The sequence below is a fragment of the Anastrepha obliqua genome, chromosome 5, assembly GCF_027943255.1.
Source record: "Anastrepha obliqua isolate idAnaObli1 chromosome 5, idAnaObli1_1.0, whole genome shotgun sequence".
Lineage (NCBI taxonomy): Eukaryota > Metazoa > Arthropoda > Insecta > Diptera > Tephritidae > Anastrepha > Anastrepha obliqua.
In genome coordinates, this window is record NC_072896.1 from 108,242,130 (window position 1) to 108,255,910 (window position 13,781).

General features: G+C 34.1%; 2 protein-coding genes across 3 annotated transcripts in view; both read right to left on the minus strand.

The window, feature by feature from the left end:
* Positions 1-5,991, minus strand: part of LOC129249321 (serine/threonine-protein kinase grp) — a 71,987-nt gene extending 65,996 nt beyond the window's left edge. Inside the window, exon 1 of the mRNA XM_054889068.1 lies at positions 5,743-5,991. The gene's annotated coding sequence lies outside the window, so the exon portion shown is untranslated. The remainder of the gene's footprint in view (positions 1-5,742) is intronic.
* Positions 412-3,352, minus strand: LOC129249322 (uncharacterized). 2 transcript variants are annotated; one of them, XM_054889071.1, is made up of 2 exons: positions 3,028-3,352; positions 412-2,769 (listed from the first exon to the last, which is right to left on the minus strand). In XM_054889071.1, exon 2 carries the CDS (start codon positions 2,698-2,700, stop codon positions 1,702-1,704), a length of 999 nt encoding a protein of 332 aa, XP_054745046.1. In that variant the 5' UTR covers positions 2,701-2,769; positions 3,028-3,352; the 3' UTR covers positions 412-1,701. The 2 variants fall into 2 exon arrangements, with proteins under 2 accessions (XP_054745046.1, XP_054745047.1); XM_054889072.1 differs by lacking the exon at positions 3,028-3,352 and adding an exon at positions 2,869-2,941.
* Positions 5,992-13,781: the final 7,790 nt, after the last annotated feature.

Sequence of the window (13,781 nt, forward strand, 5' to 3'; positions counted from 1 at the left end):
ATTCGCACTCAAACAGAAAATTATCGAAAAAAAGCACAAACACCTACCCCGTTTAAGTATAATTGCACACTTTTCCTATGCTAACTTATTTTTGCTTAAACTTCTTCACTACAGATTTTTCAAAATTCGGCGTTTTATTTGTTTATTGTATGACCCTCTGTTTTTCTTAGTGACAAAAATATATTCCGTAAAAACCTCTAATTTCCCCTCAAAATTAAATGCCACTTCGTGCTCTCAATTCCCCTCTAGTAAGTTTTTTGTTTAGGAAAACAGCAAAGGAATATTGCTGCAAATTATCGCATTACATGATTGCTATTCTCTAACTCCAATGAAGTAACCGTCTTCAATGGAATTGAACCTAAGGGCCCCACTCAACGCACATTGAACCAGTTGTAACAGTAGTGCAGCAGATTTGATTTTTTTCATTTTATTCAGTCTCTAAATTGACACATTTTTTTGGAATTCCCTTAACTGTCAAATTTATTTATAGATTTTGACATTTTAGGGACCAAAAAAAACAATAACCTTTCTGTTTTTACTCTATTGCTACGATCTGTTCAATGCACCATGGCCATACTACAGCTTGTGCAACTTAACAAGGCGCTCCACTTGGATACATCAAATGAAGCCAAGTCCTTTTACTGCTGGTGCCGCAGCGAATACTTTCAGAGCCGCAGCGTTTGTATCCATTCGGACGATATGACCTAGCCAATGCAGCCAACGAGTCTTTATTCGCTGCGCTATGTCTATGTTGCCGTAAAGTTCATACAGCTCATTGTTTCATCGCTTACGATGCTCTCATCAACTTGGATTTCAGGCAAATATAAATTTTAACTATGAAGCAACATTTCATACATGACATTAGTTCTCTCAAAAAATTGGTGCACGTGAGTACAAATGGCGCCGATCGTGGTACCGCTATTTGGCTCTCAGTGAATTTGTCAAAATCGCTGTGTATTCGACGTCACATTTGTTCAATTCATTCAAGTGTGCAAGTGTGACGTCGCGCCTCTCTGATGGGCGCAAACTTGCATTCTATCATTTTTGATTTGTACTAATTTTAGAAATTAAAGGAATTATTTAAACTTTTCATTTGTCTGCCGTTTGACATGCAATAACGGATATTTAATTAGGTATTCTCTTGAATGCAAATGTATTCGATGCTGATGATGGTGGAGATAGAAGAAATATCTTCAGTTTTAGAAATATCAAGTGGAAACATACTCCACTTCTCTTAGCTAGTGTGCTCTACTTAAATGGCTGGATTCACTCATTCGTTGGGAAACTTGCATTAAATTTACTTATATGAACTTTTTATAAACCTGACATGGAACTGGGTACAACTCGCTTAAAATATTATTAAACCTTTCGTTACAAAAAATATATATCCTCACATTTCTTAAAATTGTATTACTTTTCTTATTGCTGCTTGTAAATATTTCCATGGGTTTAGGTTCAAATGCAACCAAATGGTTGGGATGAATGCTTTGAAGCATATCTTGAAAACTTGATTGGAAGTTTTGAAAATAAATTGACGTATATAATTTAATTTCACTGAAAATTGTTTTCAATTGCATTTTTTACTAACCCCATTGAGATTTTATTTTAAAATTACCCTTTTTTCACTTTTTTTTTTAATTTGTATTGCGCCTCTTAAGTTCTCAATTACGTTCTTGGGGTTTAACTGTGCTAGTTTTTATTCTAATCCGTTTGTCGCTTCTTTTCATACAACTCCCTTGGTGAACATAATTGAGGTGACTGCATGCGACCTGATTTCGCTTTACTAGGCTTGTTACTAGGATTGCGCCAAGTCCAATTATTATTTTGCATTTGGTTATTAACTTCTTTTCCACATCGGCGTTCAGCACTCCTATTAATCGACGATTGTGTTTCAATATTATCGTCCCGCTTACGCCAGCTTTGTTTTTCAGTATTATCGTCCTTCTTACGCCAGTTTTGTGTACTAGTCTGGTTTTTATTTTTTCGCCAATTCTGCGATTTGTGTCCGTTATTACTATTTCTTGCGGTCTCAAAACTTTCCTGATCTCCAACCATATCTATTGCACTTGCAAAACCACTATTAGGTGAATCTGAATAACGACCATTGGAAGTGTCCCAGGATGTTGCAATGCTACTGCTTTCTTTTGACGCGCTTGATTCATTATGTGCTATTGCACTCTCTTTTGTCGGGCTAGTTCCAACGGAAGAGGAGGGAGAGTCTAAAACGCGTGGCTTCAATTCGAAATATTTTTCATCGAAAAATATTGGTATTTGTTTACGACCATTACGATTTATTCTTATATCACTCTGTATGGGATGTGTGGCTATCGTGCATTCTTCGTCGAATGGCTGTTCTAATCGCGGTCCTAAGCCTACATGTCTCATCATTGCTATTGTTTCTCGCTCTATATTCTCATTGTCGTCCCAATCGTGGATGGTTGGCTGCTCACCCAACGGTTTGGTGCCAGCAATGCGCTGCACTTTCGCAATAATATTTAATTTGTGGTTCTGCGATTTTGTCAAAGTTTCTTCGCGTTGTTTTTTCTCATTTTTCTGTTTTGCTATGAAATCCAGATGCTCTTTGGGGCGAGGATGAAATTCTTGCGGTCCAGGGTCGCATAGTTGGCCATAAATAAAGTTATGCCTTGGTTGCATAGAAACCACTTCCTCTTCAAAATCGGTAGAAGGCACCCAAGACATTGTGTAAGGTTCAAATTACTAACGTTATATTTAAAGTTGACGATTTGATATTTTTAAGCAGTATGAATTCTGTAATTCAAAGATGAATACGTAAATTTTTGTTAAATTCAATTTCACTTATGAACAAGTTTTGCAATGAAAACAGTGAGTGTTGAAACGACACGTAACCTCAAATATAACAGCGCCATTGCAGTTAATGAAGTACAATAACCTTTTGATGAAATCAATCACACACATAGCGCCTTTATTATGCTGCATTTATAGCGTCAGCATTTTATTAATACGAGTATCACTGCACTTATTTACTTTGCAAAAACTTGCACTTACTTTTTCCTTGAAATCCAGTTCTCGAACTCCAGTGCACGCTCCGGCTATTTGCACGGAATGAGGCAAAACATGCAACTTTTAATTTTCAACTATTTACATAATCAACAGGAATTTAATCACTTTACATTACTTTAATGCGCCAAAAAATACAATAAGATGCTAAATCAAGATTTGTTGAATCTGCCAGTTTGCCGGAATCCAAAAAGTACGAAAGCAAATTTCAAAATGTCTGCTTTGCTTTTCTGTTATTCGCAAGCTACATATTTCTTAAATTCACCTCAAATCAATTTGTATTCGTTTCACGACAACACTGGTACAAGGTGAATTCGGCAATTGAAGCAACACTGGAGCAACAGGAACAGATGAGCGAAATACGGCGAACGGCGAATACGTAATGTTTTTAGTGGATTATTCTTTGAGAAATAATTACTGAAAATTCTTATATCAGATTAAAATTTTTTTTTACATAAAATATTAAGCTGTTTACATTTTTTTATCCGTCAATTTTTTTAAATTTTATTATACGGACATGTCAGAATTTACACCAAAGGATTGTGGCATGAAATACATATGTACATAATTACAAATCTGGAACTTCCACAAATAATTATTCACCATTTGTTAATGTCACTATTTTTTTACTAAGCGATTAAAAATTAAAGTTGGGTATATCTAATCAATTTATACAGTTAACTGCAAATTTTATGAAATTATTGCAAGCCTCAGAATTAAATAAAAGTAACATAAATATGTGCATAAATCTTTTAAAAAATAAGTATTTGTAAGTTTACATCTGCTGAAACTTATTAATCGAGGAAAACAAGAAATAAAATATTCAATTTATTTACCTACAATTGACTTCATTGAACATGGATTTTCACTTAGACCACGAAGTAAATTTTATAGGATGTTCTATAGCCACCTACACATTTTATTTGACTCAGATTACTCCGTAACCTCGACCAAGGCCTGGTTTACCGCCAGCGACAATACCATCAATACTATTGGCAATTCTTTCACAAACTGATTAATAATGACGAAAGTGCGTGAAAAGAGCAAAGAACAAGGAAAAATGCAAATGAGGCTGATCAACTTGTTTTTGAAATGTGTTAAAAAATAAAAATGAATAAATAAAAAAAAACCTTGCCACACTGATAGGCTCTTACTTCGACATCAGTAACCACCAAAACGAGAGATACATTAATGAAATGGTAAAAATAGAATAACGAAAAATGTGCATACATATGTACATATTGTATGTAAAACCAGTAAGCGGCTCTGGTAACAGCTACTTCAAAATATGTATATAAAAAAAAAAACGAAATGAAATAAACTACATTGAAAAAGAAATGAGTACAATAAGCCTCAACGTTTCCATATAAAACGCAAATGCCATTGACACTGAAGCGGCCAGCAGCAGCCCAATGGCTATGCACGGCGCGGTTACCGGAGGCAAATCCAAGGCGACTTGAAGCTGATTTAATTTGTGGGAACATACACGCACATACACGAACGCACATGTCGGCTGCCAACGAAAGCAGCAATGGCTATTTAATTAAAAGATACATTCGTCAGATACGAATTTGAATGTTTACTGGAAATGAGTACAGATGTTGGTTTATTGATGTCTAGAATCCGCAATGAGCGTGTAGATACCGCAGCAATTCTGCTTGGTATTTCAAATTAACAAAAATGCCAGTCTAATACGTTACGTATGCAATTGACGTTATTAACAAATATAGCAGTTGCTAGTGCATATGTATGTAAGTTTGTAAGTTTTCACCATTAGTACATAGAGTATTTGCACTAAACCATCTGGGTTTTGATATTTTGTATTAACTGGGGTATCACTTAAAATTCCAAACTGTTTGCCTAAACCAAATTTTAGCCCAATTGAAATATTCTACATTCAAAGCGCGCGTACATGGTCAATTTTATAGGTTACCTTACTCCATTATTTCACTTACTAATCGCAGCTTAAAACACGTTTCTTGAACTTGCTTGGTATTCAAACGCAAATTTAATTACTAGCTATAAATTCGAAAATGAAGGTGAAGTTTCCACCAACGCTGCCGAGCAATGATTCAATTTTTAAAATATTCTCTCTCCCAACTACAAATCTCACACACACGCACGATTGTGAAAATCGGGTTAAAAAGCACTTTGAAATATGGTAAGAGTAGAAATGAGAAAGATCCCGGAAAGCCAGTCAAGAAGACCAACAGGTAAGCGCGGGTTAATAACTCAAATACCTCAATAGCCATGTTAGTTAGCCAATAGACATTTCGCTACCTACAGATGCCACAGAGAAGCATCAACACTGGAATCTCTCATCAAACAAAAGCAGTTCAATAATCGACGCACTCGCTTGCTCGAATGTACTGCAAACGGCTCCAGTCAACTCGTTCCTACTCAATTTATCATCGTCCCATTGCACTCGCACACCAGTCAATCAATGCAATCGCGCCAAAAAGAAAAAGTCAAAACCAAAGACGTCAACCGAGATGGTGGAGAAGCCATCACACGCAGCAGACGTTCATGTAAGATTTTTCTTTTGTGAAATATTGCGATATTTTTTTTTAACAAAGCAAATCACAAATGTAATTTACGAGTTCTCGTTTTGGGCATTTTATTAGCATAACTTTTTTAATATAAAAACCACTATTAGATAACTGGGGAAACTCGCGAAAACTGTATTGATTGGTTAGTACTCACTCTTTCGTCTTGGGTTTTCCAATTTTCCTTCACCGGTTGATGATCTCACACACTTTCTACGCACTCCACAATCTTTTGGTACGCTGTATACACTTCGTGTTTGACAAGTTTTGTTCAGAAACTATACTAAATTTACTTGAGACAGGTTTTTTCTGCAAGCTTCTATTATTAAATCACAAATTTGACAACACAGCAAACTATCGTTCATTTATTACCTCTGTGACTTCTGGAGGCACCAAGAAAACTGAGGGAGAAATTTTTCGCACGAGTTTTGTGCAGGGTGTGCGAGATGCACACTTTGTGATGCTGCCGCAAAAGGTAGTAGACGAACAAGTAAAATAGTACTTACAACCTAGCTGTCAACAAGTGACAGCACGATATGGAATGACAGCACGAGCTACAACAAACAAATATGAAGAACAATTGAAAATAAACCCAGTGAATAATAACCGGATAAGCGGATTCAATTTCAAAAAATTAAACACAGTCATAAAATAAAATAATATTTGAAAAAAAGAGGTTGTCTGTAAAGTCGGTTTACTGACGATAGTTTAACGTGATAACGTCATAAGAAAATACTAATTGAATGCTTGCATTTTTCAAAAGAAAATTTTAATTTTATTTGTTTGATAGATATTTTGTATGGATATAGAGAATGAGTTAACATTAACATAACATAATATACTTTAACATAACATAACATAACATAACATAACATAACATAACATAACATAACATAACATAACATAATATAACATAACATAACATAACACAACATAACATAACATAACATAACATAACATAACATAATATAACATAACATAACATAACATAGCAAGATAACGACGCATTTTTTGGTGCGTGCAGCTGGCTACATAGAATTATAAGACGTTATCACGTCAAAAAATAATAATAACATTAAAACAACAGGTATTATTAACAAACTTGGTTTTATTTTAAATTCTTCAAGTAAATCAAATTAATAATAATCAATCGGAAATAATTTAATTAGATATATTAATTAAGCAGAGCATATATAATTTGTATAAGTCGCAAGTTGGGAAGAATACAATACTTCATTCAATTATTTTATCCTTTGATTTTCTTCTCTCATTGTGTATTACCGTTTAACACTCATTCAATTCTGAGAATCGTTAATTCGTATCCATATTCACGCGCCATGACTCATGTGCGCAAGCAATTCGATTTTTTCCGGATTCTTTGGTAGTTGCTTGGCAAAAACCGGTTTGTTAACTGCTACATAATGCACAATTACAAAGCAACCTCCCAATAAGGCAACTTCTGTGTTGTTGATGGTACGACACGTAAACACTGGCGCAACCGCAGGTAGTAAAAACCGGCTGGCACGTCCGTTGATTTTAAAATGTATTTGTTAAAAAGAGATGATACTATTAGGTTGCATGATGCGGCTGGCTTGCTCGCTATGACAGCAATAAAACGGAGATGCCACATTCTAGTTGAAATTAAAACTTGTACAATAAAATTAAAACATTCTCTGCCAGGGAAGCTGTGGCATTTATTTTAAAATGTGATGAAAAATTACTCCTCATTCAGTTTATTTTTCAAAGCTGTACATTTTTAGAATTATAATGCATTTTACAGTAATAATAAACTGATTCAGTAGAGCTTGTCATATGATTCGAATTTATTTAGGACGTCACATTGCAAAATATTTAACAGATATTTTTAACTGAGCTTTAGTTTCATTAACATTAATAAAGAAATACCATTATTGAATGCATTACTAGGTTGTCATATAAGTTTTGCGGCTCCATAAGAAAGACACAATTTTATGGTTCAAGGGGTTACAGTTAGAATTTTCAAAAAATGGATTTTTTTTATTTTCTTAATGTACATGTATATAAGAATACACACAGAAAATTTAATATCGTTCCAGTGAAAATTTTCGAAGTTACACGCAAATTTGAAAAGGCGTTTCCGAGTGCTTGAAAGTACAAGGCAGAAGGTTTTTTACTCGAAAACGACTAATCCGATTAGTCTCAAATTTTATCGCGAGCATCTTAAATATCGTTTTTAGTAATTAATCGAAGATTTTTTCTCACCAATAAATATTTTTTTTTTACAAACAATTTAAGGCCGAAATTTTGGTTCAAAATCGATTTTTGTTTTTGAAAAACCGCCATTTTGTCAAAAAAAATATTTTGCTTATTCCTTCGTTTAATTACGAGATTTAACATTACTTTAACGAAATCTGGTTTTTTAATTTCAGAGATATAGAGATCACCGAAGTTGGAATCTGGAATCTGGCATTAAACCACATTCATCGGGAGTCTCTTACCACCTTCCTAACCTCCAACAAGTTAAACTCCTCAACAACTCAATCCGTAAAAGCAGGCTTGATGGAATAATACAACAACATCGAGAATCGGTTTTTTTGTCTTTGTCTTTCTCAATTTTAGTATTTTTTTTACTTGAGCTATCCCTGCGTCACTATGTAGATGTGTAATCTTTTTTGTGCGTGGACACTTGTGAATCTGTCCAATAAACCGAGTCGATATTAGGAACTTGGATTGTAAGCGAGTCAAAGCCACGTATAGAGGCAATCTTTCTGATAAAAATATTCAGAATGAAACCACTCTCACGGGAAATCTTGAATCGAAATTTCACTTCAAGACCATAGCGCCCTCTTACAGGAGGCTAATAGACATTGCGAACCCTCTTTATTTCTTATGTATGTATGTCAGCTCTCAATTTTTCTCATATGTATGTCAGCTCTTTCCCGCGCCCAGGGAGAGTGATTCCAGTAATTAACTCTCTTTTTTGACGTGATAACGTCTTATAATGCGATTTAACAGGCTGCACGCACGAAAAAATGTATCGTTACCTTGCTCATGTGTCGTTACCTTGCTCATTGCCGTTACCTTGAATGAACTGCAAGCGAAAGCGCGGAACGAACGACAAAGCAAACAAAGCAAACGAACGGCAACGTTCGACATCTTGCTCTCTCCTACTTAAGTGAGCGTATATGTGTATGTATATGCGCATATGTACATTTATAAATTCACGTATTTGTATTTGCATATGCCTTCTTATTGATTTTTATTAATTTGATTTACTTGAAGAATTTAAAATAAAACCAAGTTTGTTAATAATACCTGTTGTTTTAATGTTATTATTATTTTTTGACGTGATAACGTCTTATAATTCTATGTAGCCAGCTGCACGCACCAAAAAATGCGTCGTTATCTTGCTCATGCGTCGCTACCTTGCTTGAACAGCATGTTATGTTATGTTATGTTATGTTGTGTTGTGTTGTGTTGTGTTGTGTTGCGTTGTGTTGTGTTGTGTTGTGTTGTGTTGTGTTGTGTTGTGTTGTGTTGTGTTGTGTTGTGTTGTGTTGTGTTGTGTTGTGTTGTGTTGTGTTGTGTTGTGTTGTGTTGTGTTGTGTTGTGTTGTGTTGTGTTGTGTTGTGTTGTGTTGTGTTGTGTTGTGTTGTGTTGTGTTGTGTTGTGTTGTGTTGTGTTGTGTTGTGTTGTGTTGTGTTGTGTTGTGTTGTGTTGTGTTGTGTTGTGTTGTGTTGTGTTGTGTTGTGTTGTGTTGTGTTGTGTTGTGTTGTGTTGTGTTGTGTTGTGTTGTGTTGTGTTGTGTTGTGTTGTGTTGTGTTGTGTTGTGTTGTGTTATGTTATGTTATATTATGTTATGTTAATGTTAACTCATTCTCTATATCCATACAAAATATCTATCAAACAAATAAAATTAAAATTTTCTTTTGAAAAATGCAACCATTCAATCAGTATTTTCTTATGACGTTATCACGTTAAACCAAGGCGAATTTATTACAGGTGACAGCAAACACATATAAGTAAAACCCTACATGTATTTGTTGTTGCGTTTGGTGTAAGCATCATGTCAAAATCAGCAAGCAAATGTAAACATACGAATGTAAACATACCAATACATACCAATACATACAAACAAAGCATATCATTTTGACGTAAGCCATCCCTACGGCGAAAAATTCAGCTGGGTGAATGCTGTCACCTTATTAAATCCACCTTGCGTTAAACTATCGTCAGTAAACCGACTTTACAGACAACCTCTTTTTTCTCATATGTATGTCAGCTCTTTCCCACGCCCATGGAAAGTGGTTCCAGTAATTAACTCTCTTTTTTTACTTAAACACCTGATAGCCGATGATGCCTGTGGGCATCATTACTTTTGGATAGAGCAAAGACAATCCTCGCGCCGTTAACGAGTCACCATAAAATCCAAAATTGGCTCTTTGTTGTCGTTTACACACTGGCGTCATCATCGGTCCATATTTCTTTCGAAATGAGGAAGGAGCTGCCTTTACGATGAATAGCGAGCGGCATCGAGCCATGATGACTGAATTCATGTTTCCAACAATTAATCAGCTAAACAACGACGACATTTGGTTCCATCAAGATGGCACAAATTGCTATACAGCGCGCTTAACAATCGATCAAAAATCGATGCAAAATCAATTTAATTGCAACTTTTTTTCCAGAAATGGTCCTGTGTACAGAACCCTCGTTCGCGCGATTTAACGCCTCTGGATTGCAATAAGTAAATCATTGGTTAATGCCAACAAACCAGCAACTCTTGAAGCATTGAAAGCTAATATTCAAACTACAATTGACCCGACACGGCCAGATTTATTGGAAAAAGTGGTCAGATATTAGACTGATTAAATGGACCAACATACCAGATTATAATAAACAGAAATTTTTTTGTTTTGTATTACAATTTCAAGTTTTCAAGCTCCTAAAAAAACACCCAATATCTTTATAATGCCACATCAAAGAAATCTTTTGCAAAAACAATTTCTCCATTATATACACAGATTATATCACAGCTCTCAATCTACGTAAGACGGAACCTTTGGAATCTAAAATTTACAGCTTATTATTTTGATACCCTCTTAGAGGGACGCAACTATTATGTGTTATTTAAATATATATCTGATAGTGTTAAATAAAGTTACTTTATTGTAAATGATTTTTTTTAAATTGGCTACCACATTTTTGCTTTTTGTATGGCACACAACCTTCTAAATTATTGCAATAATTGTTTTTATTTATTTTTTTAAATTTGCGTTAATCATTCTGTATTATATCATATTCACTGTATTATTAATATTATACAATAAATAAAATACTACTATTACTTTTTATTTTAAGTTAAGTTTTAACTTACCGCTAGTACAGCGTTTCATAAAATAGGTTGGGCAAATTATTAAGCTTAATAAAGCTAAAGTTGCGTAAATTAAGTCAATAGTAACTGGGCTCTTAGGGTTTTATTAAAAAATCTATATATATAAAAAGAAGTTACATTTCCTTGGTAATCTTATAACTCAAGAACCGCCGAACCGATTGACACAAGTTCTTTTCTATTTTTGAGGAGGTGGTTTGTGTGAAGTTTGATTGAAATCGGTGCAGCCGTTCCTGAGTTATGACATTTTATGTGAGTAATGGTTTCCTCTCATACGAAATGCCTGTATGGGAAAAACAACAACAAATACACAGCCGCTTATGAGCGTTTCTGTTGTACTGTTGTGGTTGTAAGTGTATTATGTTAATATTAGTTTTGGACGAAAATATAATAAAAACTGGAGCATTCAAGGAATTGGAAAAACATTTTTTAGCTTTATTTATTTTAGCATAACGTATTTAGCGTAAAAAATTGAAATGGAAATTAAAGAATCAAAGTTTAATTACAAGTTTTTATCGGCTCTTTCACCTTACATGTATATAGGTGACCACCACAATCAAATTTTAAAAAAGTACAGAAAAAGCTATTGTGACATCTTTAGAAAGTATGTTGAATGAAAAAAATCAACTAATTCAACTGGTTAAACATTTTACGAGTTCTATAAAGAAAACTTAATATGAAAAATTTCTTGCGATATAAAAAAACATTTTATGTATGGTGGTGCGAAGCCCACTGGGAAATGCTAGTATATATGTATATATAAATCTTTTTCCTTCCTTATTTTTTCAATTCTCTTCTATGCTTACGTTTATGTAACCTCTAAAATCACTTCCAAATTTTCCCTTTCTTATATTCTGTCATTCTGCTTAACTGTAGATTAAAATTAAACCAGATGTATTCAAACAAAAACCAACACCTTCGACATATTTTTCACTTTTGACCTGAGACGGTTTGACGAACGTGAAAATGTTAATTGTTTTGGAAACATTTTTTTAACATTTTAATTTATTTTTCCTTAGCTATAATTTTGGCTTCAAATAGTAAATAATTTCCGCTATTAACAATTCGTACAGGAAGACGTTATTTGAACTGCTGGGTAAATTCAATTATGATGCAATTTTAAGCAAATGGAAAGAGTTAAAAAAAATATTAGAAATCTTTTGTTAATATTTTTTTTGCCGAAAAGAGCAGGAGTTCTAATGAATACACTCCTAATAATATAGGGTGGGCCATGTAAAATTTGATTTTTGAATGGGCTATAAAAAAAAACTAATCAAATTTTTTTTATTTTGAAGATTGAACATTGTCATTTAAGAATGAAAAATAATATCGTTCAAATGACTGCCACGACTGGTTTTACAGTAGGCCATTCGATCAACCCAATTTTTAAGCACATTTTCGATTGTTTGGGCTCCAATTTCATGAATTTCAACTTCGATTTCGTGTTTTAAAGCATCAATCGTCTCTGGATGGTTCGCATAGCATTTGTCCTTATCGGCACCCCACAAAAAATAGTCCAACGGGCGTAAATCACAGCTCCGAGGCGGCCAACTGATATCGGAATTTCGGCTGATTATTCGGTTTTCAAAAACGGTAGCCAAAAGTTCGAGTGTAGCTTTTGCAGTGTGACAAGTTGCATCGTCCTGTTGAAACCAAATGTCGTCCATGTCATCCTCTTCAATTTTTGGAAACAAAAACTCGTTGAGCATGTCACGGTAACGCTCGCCATTTACTGTAACCGCGGAAGAAGAAGAAGACTCACCACTTTGGAAATAGTTTTTCAATATTTCCCAATTTTGTTCAAGCGTATAGCGTTCCATTTCGTAAATGTCAGACCTTTAAGTAAATTATGAACACATTTGACATGTCATTTGTGTTACCATTCTCAAAAAAATAGGTGGTTCAAAAAGCAAACGCTATGTGGCCCACCCTGTACGATCACATATAAGTCGATGATCTACTTTCTCGCGCTTAACTCAAAATCCGTAATTAATAAGCAAGATTTCCCATACAAAATTTCTCTCCCAAAATCTGAGATTATAAAATAATCCTAGATAATAATCATTCTTTTTGACATACCACCCTGTGTTTTCTGTGTTATCGATAATTATTATTACGAATGTAAGGAGAAACATCAAAATAAAAACTAAATGAAATGGATGCCGGCAAAGAAAACAGGTCTGTAAACATAATTCTAATAGAATGTTTGTTAAATATTAATACATAATATATAATAATATATAATTTTGGATTCATTTTACAGAAAAAAGCGTGTATCCATAAACGTTTTGTCCTCTTATTACTTATTATTAAATGTAATATAGTATTTCCCATGCGCTTTGCTGCCATAATTTTTTGCAACCTCGTAAACGTAGTTTACGGATTTCCTCCAACTGTTTATTATTAGCAATCAATTGTGCAATTAAATTAGCTATTCCTTCTCCTTGTCTTTTTTTCATATCGTTAATGATAATTAAGCAAACCAAAAACACCGAAATATTTCACCAAAAAAATTTCTATGAAGAATAACCTTTCACAACAGTGTTGACAGCTGATTGGCAAATTTGCAGGTAATCTGCCGTATGTGAACGGGTATATTAATTTGGTGGATTTATAGGTGATTAATGCATATGTGAACGTATTATAATAAGGCAACCAAACGTATTTCTATGCCTTAGGAGGTTAAAACAGCAAGGAATAAATGTAGCATACTTTTAGGCGCACACTCGCTAGCCAATTGAACGGAAGTGTTGTTAAATTACCGTATACAAACGAACAAACAAATATAAGATGCTTTTATACGCGCGAAAAACAAAACAAACACA

Excerpts from the sequence above, each read along its gene's own strand:
- LOC129249322 (XM_054889071.1), bottom strand. The coding sequence starts at position 2,700 with ATGTCTTGGGTGCCTTCTACCGATTTTGAAGAGGAAGTGGTTTCTATG.